The sequence below is a fragment of the Hypanus sabinus genome, chromosome 8 (genome assembly GCF_030144855.1).
Source record: "Hypanus sabinus isolate sHypSab1 chromosome 8, sHypSab1.hap1, whole genome shotgun sequence".
Taxonomy (NCBI): Eukaryota; Metazoa; Chordata; class Chondrichthyes; order Myliobatiformes; family Dasyatidae; genus Hypanus; species Hypanus sabinus.
This window is the reverse complement of record NC_082713.1, coordinates 23,582,257-23,608,195: the sequence shown is the minus strand read 5'-3', so window position 1 is coordinate 23,608,195 and position 25,939 is coordinate 23,582,257. Positions and strand designations below refer to the sequence as shown.

Here is a 25,939-nt window from a genome sequence, read left to right as displayed (position 1 = left end):
CCCACCTTGAAAACCATACTTGTGTTGATTCTTGTGTTGCTGATATGCCCCACTTCTTTGCTCATTGCTGCATTGCACGTCAACTGACCCTTCATCTCATGCTATCAATATTTATTGTTTGATTATTTATTTATTTATTTATTATTATTATTTCTTTATTTTTGTATTTGCATAGCTTGTTATCTTTTGCACACTGGTTCATTGAGCAGATGGAGTGGATTTCCTGATTCTATTATGGTTATTATATTGTAATGAATTTATTGAGTATGTCCATGAGAAAATGAATCTCAGGATTGTACATGGTGACATATATGTACTTTGATAATAAATTTATCTTGAACTTTGATGCTCTTAGGGCAGGGGTTCCCAACCTTTTCCATGCTGTGAACCCTTACCATTAAACGAGGGGTCTGTGGACCCAGGTTGGGAAACTCTGCCTTAGAGGGAAGTGGAGAGCCTCCTGCTTCGGTGTCACATTTGAAAGAGCCATTTGGCTCCATTGTGGAGCTCCCCAAAGGTGCTGACATTTGTAGAAGGCATGTGCCTTGGCAGTATTTTGCCATGATTGCCTCTCTTTGGTCACGTACCTTGCTCCATTATTTGTTACTTTCTGATCTGATGAACATGAAACCATTTACACCCATTCTCCATTCCACCACTAGCATAATTTTTCTTGTTTCTTGTTTCACGGATGTCAATGAAGAGTAAGAATTTCAGGTTCTATACTCTATACATTCTCTGATATAGTATAAAAAGGAAACATTATTCTGTAGTTCTCGACCTTCATTGCCTTTTTATTGTGGTAACTACAAGCCTAAGGGATGTTTTGTACAATTTATAAGCTTAATGGATTCTGCAGATGCTGGAAATTTTAAGCAATATAAAATGTTGTAGGATCTCAGCAAGTCAGATAGTATCCTATGGAGGGGAATAGAAGATTTAAACTTATTCACAGTAGGTGTGCCTCCAAGAGATTTCAGAGTGCAAATCATAAACACAAGAGCTTCTGTAGATGCTGGAAATCTTATACAACACCAATAAAATGCTGAGGTCCCTTGCTGCCACTATCAGGGAGTTTTCTGCTTTTGCCCCAAGGATTCTGCATTTATTAACACCCTAAGGGCCCTGCCACTCACTTTGTGTCCTGCCCCAGTTTAACTTCCCAAAGTGTTCACTTTGCACTTCTCCGAGTTATATGAAGTGATTGCTTTTCACATCGCAGTTCATGAGGGGAGTTTGTGCTTGTAGCTTGGGATTGGTTGCAACCACTGTTATATGTATATAGTTCTCGAAAATGGGAGATGTAAAGCAGCAATGAGTGAATCATAATTGACATCGTTTGTGGACATGAGTGTACCAGATATTTATGTCCTAAAGCATGGCACTCCTGATTTTTTTCACCCTGCGGAAATAGCACATCGCCATGTGTGAATTCCTTGCTTAAAATTGTTGCTATGGTTGCAGAGCAATGTGAAACAAATGAAGAAAATACAAACCCCATGATTTGAAATTTAAGAGCTAATATTTTCAACATTATTTTTCATTAGCTAAGTAACTAGCGTAGGAGATATTTTTCTCCCCCGCTGGATCGACATTGGCTTTCATTTACAGTATAAGTATGTATGTATCCAACCTGGGCTTTGAAGGTTGGCAGTGCCAGATGGATCTGGGTGGAAGGGTCATTGTGCTCCAGGTTTGGAAACTGGTGTCATGCCTGCTTTTGGAGAAGTGCTCGCTCAGCATTTCGACAGGGAGTCTACCAGCCCACTATCTTTATTTTTGGCAACATATTCCTCACGTCATAAAAAAATCTAACTTTAGATTGCTACAAGGGTTTAATAGAATAATAGTTTTATAAAAAGGTTGGTTCTGTGAAAAATACTTAACCAAGCCCATTCTTTGGATGATGACCACCCTGACTGTAATCTCTTGCTCGAGCATAATTCCTCGAAAAGCTGTCAGTTCCAGTTTAATCGAGGAACAGTAAAGAAATAAGCATTTCAGTTATTTTCCTCTTGGCTACTGGCACTGCAAAAATACATCAGGGTCAGAGAGTCATGGAAAGATATAACATAAAATCTGGCCCTTCGGCCCAGCGAGATGATGCCAACTTTCAGACATCCACTTAGACTGATCCTGATTCATTTCCCCAAATTTCCATCAACCCTTGCAGATTCCCCAACTCACCTACATAACGGGACAAATTACTGCCTGAGTTAACTTACCAACCTTCTTGTCTTTGGGATGTGCGAGGAAGCCCACATAGTCACACAAAGTCTGAACATTAACGTCTGACCTGGGTTACTGGAGCTGCAACGCGGTGCCTTTACTGCCTGTGGGACCAGCTCTGCCGTACTGTCCTCCTAATGTTCATTATGTGTCATGTTGTATGATGTGGGTGATCATGGTCTTTCCGTGACAGTGATTGTCCTTGGCAAATTTTTCTATAGAAGTAGTTTGCCGTTACATTCTTTTGGGAAGTGTCATTACAAGACGGGTGACCCCAGCCATTATATGGGCGAAGTATAGCACCTACTTAGCACCCCCCCCACCCCTGAATAGGGTTACATGAAGCCAAGGAAGCAGCTAGTGGATGGCCATATAAGCAACTGATCACAAGTGCTGGTTATCTAACCGCTGACGCCAGGCAGACTATCTCTGAAGAATATTGACAATGGCTGGGGTCACCCATCTTGTAAAGACACTGCCCAGAAGAAGGCAATGGCAAACCTATTCTGTAGAGAAATTTGCCAAGAATAATCAAGGTCATCAGAGCGTGATAGCCATTGTCATAAGACACCGCACATAGCGATGATGCTCTGGATTTCCAGTATATGCAGAATTCTTGTGCTTATTTAAATGTAATTTGTCGTTTTGCCCCGTGTCTTTGCCGAAGGGACGGAGAACAAGATAATTGACATTTCTGCCTCATTAAAATTCACCCAGGCATTGCTGGCACAAAGATGGTGTGAAAATGAGTTGGGTTCCAGTGTAAGCAGGTTTCCACCAGGGTTGCCGGAAGTTAGGGAAGGAACTTGGTGGAATGCCTTGGCATGCTTTGTGTTCACTCACTCAAAGGATGACAGCTAAAGTGGGGCTGGTAGGAACAAAATTCCTATTAAATCTTATATTAGTGCTTTCTAGTGATGAGGAGAGAAATGCAGGAGAAGGAAGCTACGTGATTCATGGGTTTTGTACAGTATGGCAGATATCTGCTTAGAAGGGTAAGGAGATGGAATTTTTCTCTTTCTAGGGCACAAGTATAGAACAGTTTGACTAGTCCCACTGAGTAAAGGATTACATCCCTTTGCTCTTGATCACATTTCCTCAGCTATGCCAGACGCAACACAGAGGCAACAGTGACCAGCATCTGCACATATCAGAGGGAATTAAACTGCCTCAGCTTGTATTTTATTCCCTTTTCTCTTTTGTTTTCTCTTCCTTTTTCTTTTGGGAGTGGAGGATAAGCTCAGCTGACCTGCACTGCATTTCACTACTGATACATCCTTTTGCCCACGTTCTAACTCTCTACCTGCTTCCAGTCACTCATTAACCAAATAACCGTAAGTACAATTCATCACCATGATCACTGCAGGGTTACCTTATCACAGACATGCACCCTACCCAACCCTCCTCCAGACAGTTTCTTTTATCTCCTTCCAGTTACATTTTGAAACTCGGTAAGACTTTAAACTAATTGAAAGCAAAAACGTGCATCCAGGAAATGCGTATCTAACCTCGTTTTTACTTTAAGCGAGATGCGTACATTTGATCTGGTAGTGTGATAACATATGCAGTTTACTTATTTTTACATATAAGCTGTAATGTAATTTAAACAAACACAAATGGTTAATCAAACAATATAATTACAATATTACTCAAATACTACTGAAATATTAAATATACAATACTTCCTAGTTTTATCAAAAGATCTTCCAAACAAATTATGACCTCTATTTCTCTTCCCACAGATTCAGAATGACCTGCCGAATATAACATTTCTTTTTGAATCTCTGGGTTGGAAATGGTGACATCCATGTATTGTGATAATAAATTTATTTTGGACATTTTTTTTACATAATTAATAAACATCTACCCCACTACATGTCAAAGTCTGAATTTGCTGACTTTCCACTGTCTGAATAAATACTCGGCATCCCCTCCATGTTTAACCCTTTACAGGAGGGTTGACTGATTGGAAGAATGAATGGCAGATTTAAAGTCATTGAAATAGTCATTGTACAGCATGGAAACTGGTCTTCTGGCTCAATTCATTCATACTATGTTTCCAACGAGATAGCCCCATTTGGCTCATAGCCCTCCAAACCTCTCCTATACAGAGAGATATCCAGGTGGCTCTTATTGCTAATGTATCTGCCTCCACCGCAGTTTTTGGTAGCCAATTCCAAATACGTACCATCAAATGAAAGTGTTGCCCCATGATGTTCCTTATCAATCTCTCACCTCTGATCTTAAATGTAAACCCTCTTGTTTTTACACCCCTCTCAATCAGAAAAAAAGGGTTTTTATTCCGCTCATGATTTTATGTACCATTATTGCTTAATCTGTTTTCTTATAAACCATAGAATCAAACTAAGAAGCAATCTGGTACCACAGCACAACACAGAAATAGGCCATTTGGCCTATCCAATCTGTGATAGCACATTTAATGCTGCCTGATTTTACTCCCTGTTGTTGTTGTTATTGGTTAATTATATTAGCCAGGATTTTGAAGCCAAACTCCCACCCAAACCTTTCAGTTTCCCACTGAGCATCAAGTTATGTTAAAGTGACCTTGATTTATCATCACCTGACAGCTGTTCACAGTATACGATATTTGAAATCTGCCAGACTTCACCATAAAGTTGTTTACTTAAACATAAATAAATGTTTCTTTAAAGTAAATCACTCCAGAGGGATTATAAATTTTGAGCCATGTCTCCACACTCTCATGTCAAGGGTGTAAATAGATATTTCCCTTTATTTTGCTGAAGAGTAAACTGGGACACTGGTTTGTGTATTGGTTGCTGCGATCTGTTTCTAAAATGGCTTTTTCAGGCAAATCCACTTCAATGATACAGCTTTGCATGTTTATATGGTAGTTTAATTCAGGTACTAGAATGGCTGCAGTCTAGACAATTGCAAAGGCATGTATGTTCCATATGCATTTTGGGGTTTGATTATTTAGAGATACGGCCCAGTAACAGGCCTTCCCTGCCTGACAAGCTCATGCCGCCAAATTATACACCTGTGACCTGTTGTGTATTTTATGTTTTAGTGGTATTTGAGTAGTATTGTAAATATATTGTTTGAGTCAGCATACTTGTTCTTTAAATAATTCATTTTAGTTAAATATTTAAATACATGATGCGTGTGCGTTTCACTTGAAGTAAACACAAAGTTAGACTCTCGTGTCTTCTTTTAAATTAGTCTAATATTTGGAAGTTACAAACCATAACATGTTCGCAGTAGACAGCCAATATTCTTTGGATGTGGGAGGAACCGGACTGCTTGGAGGAAACCCACACGGTTACAGGGAGAATGTACAAACTCCTTACAGACAGCCGTGGTATTGAACCTGTGTTGCTGGTACTGTAATAGTGTTACACTAACGGTCACACTAACATGCTGTTCCTCTTGCTATATTTCATGCTATATACTATTACTATATTACTAAAATTACCATATTACAACTACTGTTATTACTATAACTATATTACTACAATTACTATATTATTACAACTACTATATTATTAATATTGCTATATAATTAAGTTTGTATATTTCTACTTGATGCTGAATTAAACAGCTTTTTCTTCTGCTTATTTGTTTATTCTTTGCTTCTCCCTGTTTAAAACTTTTTTAAATTATTTTTATTAATTGAGAAGTGTTCATTCTTTTGTAGGTTTTGTATTGGGTTATTTTTAGTTTGCTGTGTCGTTTCAGAGATTTTTTTCTGGTGTTACTTCACTAATGATAAAAACCTTGACCAGATAGGAATCACTTACGGACGTTTTGTTTGGCTGACATAACTCCCTGCTCCCTGTGTACTCTGTCGAGCTCACTCGCCTGAGTTTCCAGGCTGTCTCTGGCCTTGTTGTTTCTGGTAACTGTCTGCATTTGGTCCAGAACCTTTGACTCACAAGATGATCTGGCCATCATAGAAAGTTTCCACGTAAAACAGAACTTGGTGTAGCACAACTCGTTCCCAGGAACACACGCTGAGACAAACTGCAACTGATCTCAGTGAACGATGGTCCTTTCTCCTGCCTGAAACTTGCTGTTCTTCCTGTGCAGGAAGACTGTGACTAGAGCTGGCAGCCTTGTGCACTCCACAGTCCAGGAGTATATGTTGTGAGAGGCAATAAATTTGGTGCAGTTGCCACAATGACCACATGAGAAAGGGCAATTTGAGTTTGTTTTCCTGCTGCTGATGCCCAGTGAGGAGCTGGAACTTGTGTTCAGACTGCTCATGGAAATTATATAAGAGAAAGGGGCAGCATGGCAGTGCAGTGGTTAGCGTAACGCTATTACAGTGTCAGTGACAAGGGTTCAATTCCCACCGCTGTCTGTAGAAGAGTTTGTATATTCTCCCGACGACCACGTACATTTCTTCCAGGTGCTCTGGTTTCCTCTCACATTCCACAGGTGTACAGGTTAGTAGGGTAATTGGGCTCGTTGGGCTGGAAGGGCCGGTGATATGCTGCATCTTTAAATAAAAAATAAATAGCTTGATGTAAGGTGTGTGCACAACTGGAACGCATTGATTTGTACCATGTGTCTGAATGTGCTCTATCACATGTGCAATTTTTGTCAACAAGATGTATATTTGAAAGAAAATAATTCTTATTTTCATCTTTATTATAGCCATCTGAGCAGTCTGCTTATCAGCTGCTGAAACCCTCCATCTTCATTCCCATTCATCTTGACTCCTGGCTAATCTCTTTTCTGTGCACTTAGGATGAATCAGAAATCCGTGGCTCACAACCTGATTCATAATAATTCTTGTGCTATCTGGCTTCTGGTTAAGCAATACCTCAGTTCTGCCCATGATCCTACCTCACTTTTCTCCTTCTCCTAGATAGGCCGAGATAAAGTGAATGTGGAGAGGATGTTTCCAATAGTGGGAAAGCCTCGGGCCAGAGGACACAGTCTCAGAATAGAAGAATGTCCCTTTAGAACAGAGGAAGGATTTCCTTAGCCATATTGAACTGTGGAGGCCAAACTTTGGGTATATTTAAAGCAGAGTTTGATAGTTTCCTGATTAGTAAGGGCATCAAAGTTATGGGGGGAAGGTAGGAGAACAGGGTTCAGTGGGATAATACATCAGCCGTGATCAAATGGCAGAACAAACTCAATGGGCTGAATGGCCTAATTCTGCTCCTATGTCTTATGGTCCTGCCACCCAATAAATCTCCAGTACATTGGCACTTCTCCAATGTTGCCCTCTTGAACATCTAAATTTTAATCCCATTTCCATTCAATTGGCATTAACAAACCTCAGCTCTGGATTTCTCTCCCCAAACCTATTGGCCTTCCTATTTCACTTCCCTCCTATTAGTGTGCTTAAACAGTTAGCTTTCATACCAAATGTTTGTTCATTTGTCCTAATGTGGTCAGAGTCCAATTTTGTTTGTTACTGTTCCTCTGAAATATATTTTTATCATTTTAAAGTCTCTATATAAAGTAAGTTTTAAGCTGGATATTGGCATTTGACTAATTTCAGAATATGCCCATATAAATATGCCAGTATTGAGAGATATGACAAGATTGGTGGGAATATGTAAGATGTTTGTACATTCTCCCTGTAAAAGTGTGAGTTTCCTCCCAGTGCTCTGATTCCTACCCACATATCATACTGGTTAGAGGTAATAATTGTGGGCACGTTATGTTTATGCTGGAACCATGGTGACATTTGCAGGATGCGCCTTGCACTGCCTCGGACTTTATTTATTTGTTATTTATTTCATTTCGAGATACAGCACAGAAAAGGCCCTTCTGGCCTTTTCAGCCATGCTGCCCTGCAATTCCTCGATATAACCGTAGCCTAATCATGGGACAATTTACAATGCCCAATTAACCTACCAACCAGTATGTCTTTGGACTGTGGGAGGAAACCAGAGCACCTGGCGGAAACCAAAGTGATCATGGGGAGAATGCACAAGCTCCTTCCAGGTGGTAGCGAGAATTGAACCTGGGTCACTGGTATCATAAAGCGTTGTGCTAACGCTATGTTACTACCCGCCCACAGTACTGTGTTGGTCACTGACTCAAAAGCTGCATTTCACTGTATGTTTTGATGTACATGTGACAAATAAAATTAATTTGATTTAAGCTATTTTGGAGACAAAATTGTTGAAATGCAAGGCTCTACTTGTGGGAAAGCTTCCATCTGGTTTTGATGTCAGATAAGGCATTAAATCTCCAAGTCTTGGGTCATAGAATCAGTTATTTCTCTTTGATTTGTGTTCCTCTACAGTGGGTAAAGAAAGCACCATAGATCTGTAAATCTAAACTAAATATATACAGGAAATACTCAGCAAGTCAGGCCACATCAGCAGAGAGAGTAATAGAGTAACATTTCAGTTCAATTTTCTTACATCAGAATATTATTAATGTACACTTTCTGCTCTGTGAGCTTCAAAGAAGGAATTTCATTGCACCCTGGTGTAAATGAAAATAAGCTAACTTAAGTCTGACTGTCCCAGCTCTGACAAGTCCCTGACCAGAAGCATCAACTCCCTCAACAGAGGCTGCCTATCTGAGGAATCAAGACATACAAAAAAGCTGGATGAACTCAGCAGGTCAGGCAGCATCCGTTGAAAGAAGCAGTCAACGGATACTGCCCGACCTGCTGAGTTCTTCCAGCTTGTTTGTAAGTCTTGATTTGACCACAGCATCTGCAGTGCACTTTGTGTTTACTATCTGAGGAACGTTTCCAGTATTGTCTGATTTTATGTATGTACCGTGGAGTTACTTTGGGGTGTGCAGTACTGGCCTGATGGTCCCCAACTCAGTAATTACATTGAGAGTTGTGTGGAGATTTTTGGAGCATGATTACTGCCAGGGTGGCTGTTGTATGGCTGGAAGCACTTCTGCCTCCGAGTCAGAATATCTGGGTGCTTATATCCTAATCCAAAAATTAAAAGTTAAAGTTAAAGTCTGTCCCGAGCCTTATAGGCTCATCAGGCTGGTGCTTATGGCGGTGAAGTGGCTGAGAGTATGAGACTCCCCCGGATGGGACTCTGATCTATTGTCCTGACGAAGGGTTTTGACCCGAAACGTTGACTGCTTCTTTAAAAGGATGCTGCCCGACCTGCTGAGTTCATCCAGCTTTTTTGTACGTGTTGATTTGACCACAGCATCTGCAGTGCACTTTGTGTTTGCTAATCTATTGCAAGGTTAACCCCTAGCATTTTGCCGGTACCCATTTTCAGCTGGGTGGATTGGAGCAGTGTGTGGTTAAGCTGGGGCTCGAACTCACGACCTTCAGATCGCTAGTTCAACGCCTTAACCACTTGGCCACGCATCACACACATCCTAATCCAAGCTGGTATTCTAATGTAGCATCAAGGGAGTACTACATTGACAGGGATGTTCTTTTATTATTATGTCATACAATAGGTTTGATGCTCAGTACACTGCCTTAAATTGACATAAATGTTTCAAATGTATAATTTCATGGAAGAACATGTGACGTATTCCCTGATCAGCATTGCCAGAAGTCAGAAAAGAGTACTTTATCTGTCACGTGAACATCAAAACCTGCAGTGAAAGGTGTTGTTCGTGCCAAATCAATTCAGCTAGGATTGTGCAAGTGTCGCCACAATTCTGATGCCAATATAGCATGCCCACAACTCACCAACCCTAATCTTTGGAATGCGGGAGGAAACCCAGGCGGTCATGGAGGGAAGGTACAGACTCATTGCAGATGGGAATCGAATCCTGATCTTACAGTTGGTGATGTAAAGCACTGCTCAAACTGCTTCCCTACTCTGCCACCCATAGAGAGCAATGTTTAAAGTGATTTTGCTATTTGCTATTTGTGGGATCCTGCTGAACCCTAATTGACTGCTGCATTTCCTACAGTATAATCCTGCATTTCAGTATTTCCTAAAGCACTTCCAACTGAAATGAAAGTCGCTATAATAAATGGCCGAATTTAAGCAACACCAGGCGAAACTATCTTTCGCAGTTGTCATGCATTCCGTTTTAAAATTTTCCCAGGCTCATGTGATGGCACTGACTTACTGTGGCATGCAATTTCACCTTTACCATTTTCCCTTTGGATAACTTAATTGAATTATGGAAACACATGTGTGAAACTGGCTGTTGTCAGCTATTTGTCCACATGTCGTTTCTGACACATTGTGTAATGGCTAATGTTTACCCTCCTGGAATTTCTTGTAGTAAGTATGAAGCACAGTGCATGAGGACAGAGCTACTGCCAAGACAGCTCAGCATAGATAGCTGTGATCAAAGTTTTCTCATCTGCGTAACGAGTTACAGCAAAGATTGGTTAATCTTCTTACCAAAATGCAAGGAAGTGGGTCAAAATCTCCTTCCATTGTGGAAAATAATACTCAGCCATATAAATTGACTGAAGCTCACCAAGTCTACTTGGTCAGCACGTATGTAATGCTGGAGGAATTCAGCAGATCAGGCAGCATCTGAGGGAATGATAAACAGTCAACTGTTTCAGGCCGAGATCCTTCATCACAACTGGAAAGTTTTCCTCCGGCATTGTGTGTGTGTGGGTTGCCTTGGATTTTCAGCAACTGCAAATTTTCTCGTGTTTGCAAGTCTACTTTGTGTCAGCAAATATTTATTCCACAATGAACGTGGCTGTAGTAAATGGTCTAGTTATTATCTCTAGTTTGTGATGATGATTATAACAGTGACACATCAGAAAGTATGCAATTGGCTGTACTATAATTTGGAATGTCCATGAAGGGTGGTCGTCAAATGCAGGGGTTTTCTTTGAGGAGTGGTATGAAAAGATACAGTGATGATGGATTGGACATAACTTCAAAGTCAGAAATCTAAAAGTCGAGTTTATTGTCACTCGCAGAAGTGCATGAATGTACAGGTACAATGAAAACCTTATTTGTAGCAGCATCACAGGCCAATAGCACCAGATAAGTAACATTCACAAAAAACATCAATTAAGCATAAATTATACAACATTTTTTAGAAGTAAGAACACAATTAGAACAATTAAGGGTGGCAGCGTAGTGGTTAGTATAATGTTATTACAGTGCCAGTAACTCAAATTCAATTCCACCATGACTCATAAGGGGTTTATATGTTCTCCTCATGACCATATGGGCTTCCTCTGGCTGCTGCAGAATCATCCCAGATTCCAAGTGATACAGGTTGGTTGGTTAATTGGTCATATGGGTGTGACTGGGCAGTGCAGGTTCACTGGGCCAGAAGGGATTGTTACTGTGCTGTATCTCTAAATAAAGAAATATTTAAAAAAAAACACAGAAACAGTCCATTTTAGTACCCAGTCAAAGTCACCATGATGTTGCTAAGCTATAGTGTTGAGTTTTGCTGATTAATTCAAGAACCGAATGGTTGAAAGGAAATAGCTGTTCTCGAACTTTGGGAGGAGTAGAATTTTTTGGGCTTCACACAGTGATGTGGTATGTTACCTACAGACCAAGGTAATAGGGAGTCATTGCTAGTAACTTCTCTTGTACTCATTATCAAAAGTCCTGGTGACTGGTTGTGGCCTCACTGTGGCTCTCTGATGATCTTGTATATATGGCAGACATCAAGGGCAAATGTAATCTGTTTGTGTAAACAGCTGTGTAATCTGTTTGGTTGAGGGTGAAATGTAAACCAAGGTACTTTGGACTCCATCAAATGTGGGAGCATTCAGAGGTACATGAACAGGTAAGTAGAATATATGTGGCTCAATGTAAGGTCAGATAGTCAGAACATGCAATTTTAGATAGATTCGGGACTTTTAAGAGATGTTTAGATAAATACATGAATGTGAGGAAAGTGGAAGGATATGGACGTTGCGTAGGCAGAGGGGATTAGTTTAATTGGCCATTTGGTTAATAATTTAATTGGTTCTGCACAACATTGTGGGCCAAAGGATCTGCTTCTATGTTGTACTGCTCTGTTTTCTGTTTCATTTAGCTATCCCTCTGAAGTAGCCCCACTTCCAGCATGTTTGTGCCACTATGTTCCGAACCTCACCTCCAACCTTTGTTAAGAAGACAAATATTTCAGTGTATATAAGAACAAAGAGATTGACTGCATGAAACTGGGTCAAGTTCATACTTGCCTATTCGTTCTTTCCTTTATGTTTGAATATGTTAGCAGTGTGAAGGAGTTCAAAATAATATTTTAATTATCTTGTTGAAGACTTCAAATAAACAGATTCTGCATTTACCATAAATGATACTTGCAGCATTGCTCACTTCTGTAAATGACATGTACTTAGGAAGCAGTTTATTTTAAGATTATTTCTGGAATGAAAAGAGATAAATTTGTCAATGAATTATGTTTTTTTAAACCAGCAAGATGGAGGCATCACATTTACTTGGCACTGGGTGTTAGGAAAATAACTTCAAGAACAAAGATTCTGCAGAATTAAACAGCTATATTAAATAAGTATTGCAAAAAGAGAGAGAAAAAAGTAGTGAGGTAATGTTTTGGGTTCAATGTCCATTCAGAAATCAGATGGCAGAGGGGAAGAACTGTTCCTGATTTGCTGAGTGTGTGCCTTCAGGCTCCTGTACCTCCTCCCTGATGGCGGAGGGGAAGAACTGTTCCTGAATTGCTGAGTGTGTGCCTTCAGGCTCCTGTCCCTCCTCCCTAATGGTGGAGCTGAGTGAGCTTACAGCTTTCTGCAGCTTATTTTGATTCTGTGCAGTACCTCTTCCACCCACTCCCCCACCCCCAGCATTACCAGATGGTGATGCAGCCAGATAGAACACTCTTCATGGTACATCTGTAGAAATTTGAGTGTGTCTTTAGTGACATACCAAATCTCCTCAAACTCCCTCTGAAGTATAACCACCAACATGCCTTCTTTGTACCTGCATCAATAGGTTGGGCCCAGGATAGATCCTCAGAGATGTTGACACCCAGTAACTTAAAATTGCTCATCCTTTCCAATTCTGATTGAACAACCAGAGCTTCCTTTATCCTTCATAGGCATTAAAATTGACATTGTCCCTCACGTACAACATTCTTTCTGATCGTCAACACACTCACGTTCATACAAAATTTTCACAGGCCAAACACTTCAGGTTTTCGTAAGGTAAAGCTGATTGCGCAGTTTGGTAACTGTTCATTCATTTGCTTTCAGCATTACAAATGAGAAGTGCTGGTGCAGGGTTCTGACCTGCTGCATCTTTTCCTTCCACAGATGCTGTTTGATCCACTGAGTTCCTCCAGCAGATTATTTGTTCCTGTATCTGCCATCTCTTATGTCTCTCTTATACCGGCCATTTTGTTTTCACACTGGTGTTGGGACTCAGATGTTGAACGTAGATGAAGAAAAGGTTTCTGTCATTCACTCTTTGTCCTTTTTCTCTCTCTGTTTCATGGATGTCTGTGAAGAGTAAGAATTTCAGCTTGTATACTATATAAATTCTCTGATATTAAATTGAACCACTGAAGCAGCAAGCCATTGATTTAGAACCCTGCCAAGTGCTACCAAGCAATGACCAGTCGGAGCTGTGATACACGAAGGACCTTTGAAAGCCAATCCTGATTGTGTTTCATTTGTTCAACTCTTCAAAACACCAACTTTACTTCACAGAAAAGCCAACAGGTTATCTTCCAAATACATACAAAGTGCTGGAAGGATTTAGAAAATCAGGCGTCATCTATGGAGAGAAATACACAGTTGACATAAATAACTGTTGTCCGAAATCACCACCACTCAGGCCATGCTCTTTTCACATTGCTGCCATCAGGTAGAACATACAAGAGTCTCAGGACTCAGACCACCAGGTTCAAGAACAGCTACTACCCCTGAACCATCAGGCTGTTGGACAAAAGGGGTAACTACATTAACTTGCCCATCCATTGAGATGTTCCCACAACAAATGATCTCACTTTAAGGACTCGTTATCTTGTTATTTCATGTTCTCATTATTATTGCTATTTATTTATATTTGTATTTGCACAATTTTTTGTCTTCTACTCTCTGGTTGCTCTTTCAATGATCCTGTAGTAGTTACTATTCTATAGATTTGCCGAGTTTGCCCGCAAGAAAATGAATCTTGGGGTTGTATGTGGTGATGGATATGTACTCTGATAATAAAATTTCCTTTGAACTTTTACACTTTGAACATTTTGGGCCAAGATTGTTCATTAGTATGAAGTCTTGATGAAGGGTTGTGGCCTGAAACATTGACTGTTTATTCCTCTGTATCAATGCTGCTTGACAGTGAGTTCCTCCAGCATTTTGTGTGTGTTGCTCAAGATTTTCACATCTGTAGAATCTGTTGTATTTGAGGTTATCTTCCTTGCGCCTGGTTGCCAAGGAAGTTCTGTGACTCCAGTTTGCTGGCGTGTGAAAGATGAAGTTTGTCCCTGCTTATGCACATGCTCCAATCACCACAGACATAGTTAGTGCTCCACTGTAAATTAGCCCAATTACTGAAGAAAGGCCATTGATTTTAGTCCTGATGACACCAAGTCTGAGTTCATAAATACCAATATATCATCCAGTCAAGATGGTGCTGAGTCTGTGAGTCCAGTGGGGAAGTCGAAGACTAATGTCTGTAGCCCATGGAGGCTGGGGATTGGAAGGGACTGAGGAACAGGGCTTGCTTTACTGTTGTTTTGTTGTTTTGCTTTTGCTGATTTTGTTGCTTGTGGTGTTCTATCAATATTGCAAGTGTTCTAAGTTGGTGCTAGAATGCCCTTGGGGCTACTCCCAGCACTCCATTGGGTTATTAATTCAACCAATAGATTTCCCTGTATGTTCTGATGTACATGTGATGAATGAATCTGTATCTGAATATGGATCAGACAGCATTATACCAAAGTCCATGCTAGACCTCCATAGGCCAATTGTGACTTGATGAATCATCTATATCTAGCCTTCCCTGGTTGAGGTTGATTATGGATGTTGCATCCTAGCTGCTGAAGTTGATATGCAGTACAGGGAAGTACGATATAGAGAGAAAACTGTCGCCCATGCACCAGGCTCCCTCTCTCCACACAGCTGATGTATCCAAAGGAACGGCAGAGATCAATACAGGTTGGCACCAGCAGCATTGCAGGAGTTGCCAGTCAGTGTTGAACTCAAAGTAGGACTGATTACATATGGACTTTTCCTCAGGGTTTACTCCCAAAGTCTTCCCCATGATTGAGTATAGTTGCAAGGCATCGGAGGTTCGAGATATGAGATTTCCTTCTCCTAGATGAATTGCCAACCACAGCTGACAAGCACCATCTGCCCAAAGTGACTATTTTAAGAAGCCAGTAACCCACTTTTGCCCCTTCTCCTATCAGTAGAGACAGGTTTGCCAGGGTTAGTAGCTAAACCGCATGTGAAGGCTGCGAGGTGAACTTGGTTGATGGAGGCTGTTTGAGACAGACACCATTGGGGATCATTTAATAGGTAGTGGGAGCTTATCTCAACTCCACTCCTAACTACAACAACCTTAAGGAATCCTTGATGAATTAACTCATCATCTGCAAGGAGAGAAACATGAGGTCTGTGGACTTCCAAACAAAAGAAAATCTGCAGGTGCCGGAAATCAAAGTAATACACACAAAATGCTTTAGGAACGCAACAGGCCAGGCAGCATCTATGGAAATAAGTACAGTCGACGTTTTGGGCTGAGACCCTTCAACAGCATTGGTCTGCTGTAGGGGCCTGGCCCAAAATGAAGACTATACTCTTTTCCATAGATGCTGCCTGGCCTGCTGAGTTCCTCCAGCATTAGGTCTGTGGACTTAGTAGCATGTCATGCAATATATTTACCAACTGAATCCTCAGGAGAATATGTTAAGATATGTTAATCTGCTGCAAGGAAACTTCAAAAACCTTTTTATTTCATACTTCCTAATGTTAAATTGTATCTTATTTTTCTTTTACAGGGGATTAAGACTGGCTATGATGGGCCGTGTGATGGACGAGACTGCAGTGCTGGTTGCAAATGTTTCCCAGAGAAAGGGGCAAGGGTGAGTGAGAAACAGTTTGGATGTATTCTTGTTTACCACTATTTTGTTTCCATGAACATGCTGAGCCACAAGTCTACTAAGAGGAAGAGATGTTTCAGAACTTAGCCTGAGGGTCAACAATATCAACACTTATTGGTTAGGGATGAAGCATGTTGAAGATCCTAGCTTCAGTTTGTTTGGAATGGAGACTACATTTTGGATGATGAACTCTCATTTAATACAGAGATAAAGAACCTGTATCTTGTCTTCCACAGCAAGAGTGCATGCCAGCTTCCAAAGACTCTGAGAAACTGATAGTTTCGAAAGTGTTGCCATTGCTTAATCATAGTTGGAACTCCCTAACGGATTGTAGTGTGGGAGTACCATCACCAAAACAACTGTAAATTCAAATGTTTCTTCTTGTTTTGAAGCACAACTGACTGACCCTTTTTTACAGCAGACCCCACCTCCCTTCTTTGAAAGTCCCCACAATGATTGATCCAATAATAACTTATCCACTCCCATATGAATGGGACGATCATTATAAGATTTGATTTAACATGGGCAATTGTGTGGCAAGCACTGGGGGACAGGGAATATTCTGAGAATTAAACTTAGCTTGTTTAGTGGAACTTCCAGGCAATATTAGTTCACACAGAGTGGAGAGAATGTAAGTCAATCATAATAACTGCGATTAATAGATTTTTGCCTGCCAGAAGTATTGAAGGTAATTGTGAACTTCTTATTAAGAAGAGTGTAAGTAGAAGAGTTAATAAATAATTAGAAATTTGTGCAAAACTTTGTAGGTAAACCATTGTTGAAAAGTGTGGGTGCGGTCGTTGAATGTTCTAGTTAATAGGGTTACATAGCAACATGATGACAAGGATGGAAACTATAAATTTACACTAGGCATGTTTTTACTGGGCAGAGAAGGGAAGGTTATTAAGTTGTTAAAAGATGACTAATTATGTTCAATTAATAAGGAAAGATTAATTCAAAAAGTTTCATTCGAAATGGTTTAAAGAATATTTAGAAATTTAAGATGGCTTTCTTTTTGCAGACAGTGAATGCTTTTGAATGGTTAAGTCAGTGATGAGGAAAAAGTAGATTCACATTTAAAATAAAGAATGCAGTAAGGGAGTAGGCATACTGGAATTAGTTTTGATTATTTGAGTCACAGACATGGCGAATAAACTCTTCTTGGGCTTCCTGCCGGGAGCAGATATTGATTTTAACCACGTTTCAAACTCTGCCATCTTTATCAGAGATGATGCCTGGGCACACTAGTCAGGTGGTCTTTATACCCCCCGTTGCCCAGCCCTCCTAATTGGTTAATCCTCCTCCAATCAGGTTTCTGTGGTCCCACCTTGTTTACAATTGAATGCCAGTTCTTACTTAGAGCAAGACCTCTGCCTTTGTTAAAATTCTTTTTGTCTAGTTTTATTTCAATGGCTTCCTTCACCAGGTGGTCCCCAATCTTGATTGGATGAGAAGAGTTTATCCGTCATATATGCCAGGAAAGCACTAGCTCCATTCTGGGAAATGGACCAGTGCCATTTAGTTGCTGATCAGTTTCTGGGACACAAGCGATTTTCCCATGGGATGGAAAACAAATCATTGTTGCTTTTTCTGATGATGGCAGAACCCAATGAGACACCTACTTTCCTGATGTCTTTTGATGAGGGAAGATATGGATGTAACTAAGGACCATAAATGTTATAACTGATTGGAAGCCAACATTTCTCTGTAAAAGATGGGAGTGATCTTCTTCAGCTAATTTTGTTGCTGTTGGTAGCTGCTTTCAATCTTGAAGTGTCTATCTCACTGTATTGCCAGATACATGAGAATTGTACAGTACAGAAACAGATTTGGGTATCAAACCGATTGGCGATTGCCGGTATTGCATGCGATTGAACTAACCACTCCTCTACCATGCCACCTTCACTCAGACACTGCCGTCTTACCCATGGTGTCACGTGAAGATTTCTTGCTGATCCTGAGTGAAGGTCACTGCCTACTGGCATTGCACAGTCTTCTGTAGGATCTGGGTGATGGACTCCTCTATTCCCTGCCATCTGATGCACTGTGAGCCTGACAATGCGCAAACCATCTCGCTGTGCTTCACCATCAGTCTTGTCATAGCAGCACCCCTGTTGTCACTGTGGGCCAGGCCCTCTGGGGAAGTGTGGATTCATCCTAATGATATTTTAGTTAGCATTTTGGGCATTTACACAACATTCTCCTTGTGAGTGTCACAATTTGACATTGGTGCTAAACTCAGCGATAGTCAAGGGCACCAAAAATGCTGAATTTCTGTTTCAGTTTTCTTCCTGCTCTGGATCTTTTCATCGCTGATTGCTGACAAGACATCAACAAGCTTGGCTTCAGCACTTTTCTCTTCTCTTCGAACCTTACACCCTCCCACCCCCGAACATACTGTCCTCCACGCGCTCTGCATCAATCTTGACCTTACCATCAAAGCCACAGATAAAGGGGCTGTTGTTATAGCTTGGCAGGTTGACCTCTCCTTGCTGAGACCAAGTGGCAACTCTCAGACACCTTCTCTTGCCCTTCAAGAGGACCCCACACGGGACCATCAGGCCATTATCTCCTGCACCTTCACCAACCTCATTAACTCTGGACATCTCCCATCCTCTGCCACCAACTTCAGTTCCCTTACTCTGCACTGGTCATGTCTACCTCCTACCTGAGATCCACAAACCTGACTGTCCAGCTAGGTCCATTGCTTCTGCCTGCTCCTGCCCCACTGAGCTTGTGTCTGCATACTTAGACTCCATTTTATCTCAACTGGTTCAGACCCTTCGCACTAATGTCCACGATACTTCACAGAGTCACTCTCTCCTCAAAAACATTCAATTTCCTGGTCCTGATCGCTTCACCTTAGTTATATATGTCCAGTCTCTATGCACTTTTATCCCCCATCAAGGCCTTAAAGCGCTCTGCTTCTTTCTTGTCAACAGGCCCGACCAGTTCTGCTCCACCACCATCCTCCTCCGTCCAGCGGAAGTGGTCCTCACCCTCCACAATTTCTCTTTCCGTTCCTCCAGTGTTCTGCAAACTCATGGTATACCCATCGGCACCTGCAAAAGCCCCAGCTTTGCCTGCTTTTTCGTTGGCTACATGGAAAAGTCTATGTTCCTAGCCTTCCCTGGTAATGCTCATCAATTTTTTTCTGCGTTACGTTGACAACTGCATTTGTGCAGCTTCATGCACCAGTGCTGACCTCGTTGATTTAACCAACTTCAACCTTAAATTCACTTGGACCATTTCTGACACCGCTCTCTCCTTTCTTGACCTCTCTGTCTCCATCTCTAGAGACAAACTGTCTACTGACATTTTTTATAAACTTCCTGATTCCCACAACTATCTTGACCATCCCCTTTTCTCAGTTCCTTTGACTCCACCACATCTGTTCCCAGGATGAGGCTTTTCTTTCCAGAACTTCTGAAAGAATTGGATTTCCCTTCCTCCACTACTGATACTATCTTCACCTGCATCTCCTTTATTTCCTGGACATACGTGCTCTCCCCATCTTCCCGTCAGCTCAACAGGTATAGAGTTCCTCTTTTCCCTACCTACCACCCCTTGATCCTCTGCATCCAACGCATCATTTTCCACTACCTCCGCCATCTTCAACGGGACCTGACAACCAAGCATACATTTACCTTGGCCCCACTCTCCAATTTCCACATGGATTGCTCCCTCTGTGATTCCCCTGTCAGTTTATTTCATTCCCACCCCACCACCCACCAATCACTCTCGGGGCACTTAACCCTTCAAATGGCAGAAGTGCTGCACCTGCCATTTCACCTCCATTCAGGGCCCTAAACAATCCTTGCAGGTGAGGCAACACCTCACCTGTGATTCCACTGAGGTCATCTACTGTATTCATTGTTCCTAATGCATCCTCCTATGCACTGGTGAGACCCAGCGTAGGCTGAGGGACCAGCTCCACTCCATCCGTAAAAAGAGGGATGTCCTGGATTTCCTACCCCACTCCTATTCTGACAAGTGGATTCATGGTCTCCTCTTCTGCCACTATGAGGCTACTCTCAGTTTGGAGGAGCAGTACTTCATGTTCTATGTATTTAGCCTCCAACATGATGGCATGAACATCAATTTCTCCAAATACAATATTTTTTTCATTGACCCCCCCCCCTTCCCTCTTCTTCAATTCTCCACTCTGGCTTCTTACCTCTTCTCCTCACCTGCCTATCACCTTCCCTGGTGCCCCTTCCCTTTCTCCCCGGTCCACTCTCTTCTATCAGATTCCTTTTTCTCCAGCCCCTTACCTCTTCCATGACATTAATCCCATCGAGTCTGCTCCACCATTTCATTATAGCTAATCCCTCTCAGTACCAATCTTCTGCCTTCTCCCTGTATCCCTTCATGCCATGACTAATCAAGAAACTATCAACCTCTGCCTCAAGTATACCCAATGAATTCCACAGATTCATGACTCTCTGGCTAAAAAAATTCTCCCTCATCTCCATTCTAAATGTACGTCCCTCTATTCTGAGATGTTGTCCTCCAGTCCTAGCCTCCCCCACCATAGGTAACATCCTGTCCATGTCCACTCTATGGAGGCCTTTCAATATTCAATAGGTTTCAGTGAGATCCCACCTCATTCTTCTGAATTCCAGTGAGTACAGGCTCGAGCCATCAATCAGTCCTCATATAGTAACTCTTTCATTCTTGGAATCATTCTTGTGAATCTCCTCTGAACCCATTCCACATCACCTCCCAATTTCTTATTCTGTCTCCCTTCCCTCACTTACGTGGCTTCATCCCATTGTCTTCTAGCTTGTCCTCCTTCCCCTTCCCTACATTCTTATTCTAGCATCTTCTCTTTCCCTATCCAATCTTGTTGAAGGGTCTCAGTATGAAATGTCGTCTCTTTAGTCCTCTCCATAGATGTTGCCTGAACCCCTGAGTTCCTCAAGCTTTTTGTGTGTTGCTCTGGAGTTCCAGCATCTGCAAAATCTCTTGTGCTGTTGAATATCAGTTTCTTAGTTGGGTACTAATGTAGTTTAGAAATGGAGGTATACACTCAGTGGCCACTTTGTTAGCTACAGGAGAGGAACCTGGTATGGTCTTCTGCTGCTGTAGACCATTCTCTTCAAGGTTCAACATGTTGCACGTTCAGAGAAGCTCCTCTGCCTATCACTGTTGTTAACACACGGATCCTTGAATTACTCTCTCCTTCCTATCAGCTTGAAACCGTCTGGCCATTCTCGTCCGGCTTCTCTTCTTACAGGCATTTCTGTCCACAGAACTGCTGCTCACTGGAAATTTTTTTTTGTTTTTTGCACCATTCTCTGTGATCTCTGGACTCGGCTGTGCATGAAAATCCCAGGAGATCAGCAGTTTCTGAGGTACTCAGACAACTCTAACTTAACACCAACAATCATTCTACAGTCAAAGTAATTTAGATCACGTTTCTTCCCCATGCTGATGTTTGGTCTGAACAACTGAACCTCTTGACCATGTCTGCGTGCTTTTATGCGTTGAGCTGCTGCCACATGATTTGTCTGATATTTGCATTAAGTGGCAGCTGTATAGGTGTACCCAATAAAGTGGCCATAAGTGTAACAGTCCAATTCCCCACCAGGAAGGAAATTACTTGTCAGACCGTCGGATTTTAGTGACTTCTGACTGCTGTCAGAAATGTGCTTGGCCAGCAGTCAGCTGTACCAAACGCACAATGTGCATCTGTAATCAGGGTGGACAGTAACTGCCGACCTTGGCAGCAACACATTGTGGATAAGGATGAGAAAGGATACAAATGGAAGCTTCAGTGCCAATAATGATCTTGTCCTTGTGGTACTTTTGCTACATAGCTATTTGCTGGGAAAGAGTGAGCATCATAGACACTTTAGCTAAACTAAAACTCTTTCCATCTGCTTTGAGCTAATTCGGTTTTTAATAGCAGGGTTAATTGGGGGATATCCAAGCAAAGTATTTTTTTTCTCAGTTTGATGTTTTTCACCCAGCTGTCCAGTTGTGGAAATACCGGAGGTGATTTGATCATTGGAAGTTAGAGAAATCAATGTTGTTAGATTTATGTATAATAAGAATTTTGCTTGGATTGAAGCAGGGCTCTGCCTGTGGTTGGTGTTCAGCTGGGCACTAATGGCAGCAGAGATCCCTTTGTTCCTAGTCTAACATTCTTCCTTCAGGTAACATATTAAATCAAGTTAAGTGAGCATCTCCACAAATTTTCCTGAGGCCATTTGGGTCTGACTTCAGGAGGAATACCTGACTAGAGCAGCAGAATGTCTTCAGAGATCTTAAGGATCAACAATTGAAAATGAGAGCTCCTCTTACTATGAGTATTACTCACCCAAAGCACATATATGTATTTTGATAATAAATTTACTTTGAACTTTGAAATGAGCTAAAAGGATTTGGAAGTAGTTATCCTTGTGTCCATTGCTGCTGGGGTTTTACTAAGGATTTTTTACTTTTAACAAAATTGCGTTTTTGCTTAAGAATCTAAAACTTGCATTCTCTGATCAGTTCAGTGAATAACTATATAGCTTTCTTGTCCATACTTGTTCCACTAATTCCTTGCTTACTTTAAATTAAGAGTTAAATGAATGTGATATGACACTCTGGCTTTCTGATTAACTCCCGGACATTTTCAATTCCTGGCCCAAATTCCATTGGTGTGTGTGTGTGTGGTGTATACAGTACAACCAATCTTTGCCAAATGGCTACTTTTTTTAGTACAACACTTAGAAAGCTTTTACCCTGTGTTAGAGGAGATATTTTATGATATTATCAGTCAGAAAATGGAGTGAGGTTATCATAATTAGTGCCTTAGTTAAATCTCTGGACATTATTCCCAAGATACTGTATACCATGGATTACTGCAAGTGTGGACAAGAAGTTCAAATAGCTGTTTACTGAACTGATCACAATGTGTAAACCTTGGGTTCTTTAGCAAACATGCAATTCTATTAAAAGTAAAAGCTCAGCACAGTTGTAAAGATAACCACTTCCAATTTTTTTTTATTACTGTAGTTGGTAACACAGGACAACAAAGATACTCTTGAGGGTGTATCTTATGGAGTTTGGGCTGCTCATCATGAAAATCGCTATGAAATTTCCCTATCACACACTTTTCTTTTGCAATCACCCATATTTGTTTTTTTCAATTCATAATTCAAGTCAGAATAACTGATGCCAAGATTAAGGAAGGCAATTTTGTTGGCCCACAAATCAAGCAGGTCATCTGTGACAGGCATTGCAAAGAACTTCGAGTGGGACCGGAGAAAATTGCACGGAAAGCATTCAAGATGTTGTTGAAATTTTTCTTGGCAACTACAGAAAACCAGACTATGTGCAGCTGATAGAGAACAAGGTTCAAGCATACAAAACCATGAAGTGCAACATGTTACTAAAGATTTATTTTCTGCATTCCCATTTCTACTTCTTCCTTGCAAATCTTGGCGCTGTCATTGATGAGCATAGTGAAAGGTTTCACCAGGGCGTTGCTGTCATAGAGAAACAGTATCAGGGCAACTGGAATCCATGAATGCTGGCTGATTATTGTTAGACACTTAAGCAAGAAGACTCAGACACTGAATACCAATGAAAATCATTGACAGAACTATTTTAGCTGTTGAACTATTGCAAAGTGTCAGCGCGTCTATGCAATTAAACACATAATATTCATTATAAGTTAATTTCTTGTTTCTCCAAATTCCTACATGATGCAAGTAGTCTGAAATGATATTTTTGTTCAGCTTCAAGTGGTCTATCATAAATAAAAGCAATTTGTGAGGAAGCGACGTTTTTGAAAAAAATACTTTGTCCAGTGTAATTGATATAGTTTAATGTGCTTCCTATCTTGAGCTGGAGCATCTCAAGTTCTCTGAATGCACTCTAAATATGGACAATTGGCCACTGATTGTTATCAAAACAATCCTCATTTACTGTCAAAAAGTTAAATTCAACAGCTGTTTAAAATAGAGAAAAATTAAATGGAATGGGAAGTGACAATGTAGAGTTTGAATCGATAGCTAAGGGAGAACTAAACAGCAACACACTAAAATGTTTCTGTGATGTAGTGTTCTTTCATTATGCCAATAGCCCTTCCATTACCCAGGGTGAAAAATTCCCTTGAATTGAGCAGGGCAATACTAAGCAGAAGCACTGAATGGTTGCAATATTGTTGCTGAAGTACTGGGAATCTTCCTGTTAATTCTACTGCTATGAAGACTCCATGATTAGGACACATTGGCTTACATTGGAAGCTGAAGAAATTGCAATGGACATCATTAACCTCCCAGATACTTGATTGCTGTGGACAGGCAATGAGATTTTTCTGATTGAAACTGGAAAATTTCATGACATACTAGGTAAAGAAAGTGGAGTGATGGGACATATTAGTGTGGCATGTTAGCTTCCAAGGTGCCTGAGATGCTGCAGTGGCTCAGGAGCTCACATAATCAGAATGGTAAGAAGGGTATCCTCCTGTCAGAGTGTTTTCCTTTACCATTTTCAACTATATTTTGGAGTGTATGAACCAAAAAACTTGATTCCATAGATAAGCCGATAGTAGCTGCTCAGACTTAAAACAGTCAAAGAGACCTGGTGAAAATTAGGTGTTTGGGCATCAAAGCGAAATGTTGGATTCATTCCTTGTACAATGGAAGATGGATGGAGTTGTCCAATGCAATCAGCCTAGCCTCAGGACATCACTGCAGGCGTTTCTCAGGGGGGTGTTGAAAGACCAACTATCTTCAGCTGCTTATGATCCATCCATCATGGGTCAGAAGTAGGAACGTCCATCTATGATCGTACAGTGATCAGTTTCATTTGCAATTCTTCATCAAAGGAAGAAGCCTATGCTTGCAGGCAGCAAAACCTAGACAACATTCAGCTGTGGGCTGAAAAGTGACAAATGAGAGTCATGCCACAAAAGAGGGGCATTGTCAAACAACCTATTATCCTTCCAATAGCATTGCCAGGGCTGGGTCCCTCAGCATTCTGGGGGATCAGCATTAAACAGAAAGGCAGCTATAGAGCAGTTGTATAAATACTATGATTATGTGAGTGGGTCAGGTGAAGGATACTGCCAAAGCCTTTCCACAGAATTTGCTAATAGAGAGAAGAAACACTCTTCAATTGCCTGGATGAATGCAAGTCCAGCAACTCTCAGCAGGCTCAGCACCATTGAGGACTAGGCAGCCTGCTTGATTGGCACTCCAACACCAAACCTAATCATATTTTCCCTCCACCACCGGCTCACAATGGCTACAGTATATGTTCTCCATAAAGCTTTAACCTGTTCAGGCTACTCTGACCCACCTCCCAAGTCCATCACGAAGGACTAAGGCCAGCAGGCATATTGGGAACAGCAGTATCTGAAGGTTCCCCTTTAAGTCATACACCATTCTGACTTAAAACTATAACACCAGTACTTCATTGTTGATAAGTCTAAATTCTAAAAGAAATTCCCTAATGGCACTGTGCGGATAACTTTATTGAAGGACAAAAGGTCAAGGGGCCAGCTCAATGCCACTTCCTCCAGGGCGGTTAGGGATGGATAATACATGATTGCCATGTTATCAATGTCTAGTCTCCGAAAGTGAAATAAAAAGGCAATTTACATGTTATTGATTAAGAGAAATTTGCAAGGATGTTGCCAGGACTTGAGGACCTGAGTTATAGGGAAAGATTGAATCGGTTAGGACTTTGTTCCCTACAGCACAGGAGAATGAGGGGAGATGTGATAGCGGTATACAAAATTATTTGAAGTATA

At 41.1% G+C, this 25,939-nt stretch overlaps 1 protein-coding gene across 6 annotated transcripts in view; it reads left to right on the top strand.

Moving 5' to 3' along the window:
- The window catches only part of LOC132397969 (collagen alpha-6(IV) chain-like), a 405,602-nt gene that overhangs the window by 136,221 nt on the left and 243,442 nt on the right, over nucleotides 1-25,939 (top strand). For all 6 annotated transcript variants that reach the window (XM_059976821.1, XM_059976818.1, XM_059976820.1 and 3 more), the window contains one exon: nucleotides 16,084-16,167. In XM_059976821.1, the coding sequence (XP_059832804.1) occupies nucleotides 16,084-16,167 (84 nt within the window). The remainder of the gene's footprint in view (nucleotides 1-16,083; nucleotides 16,168-25,939) is intronic.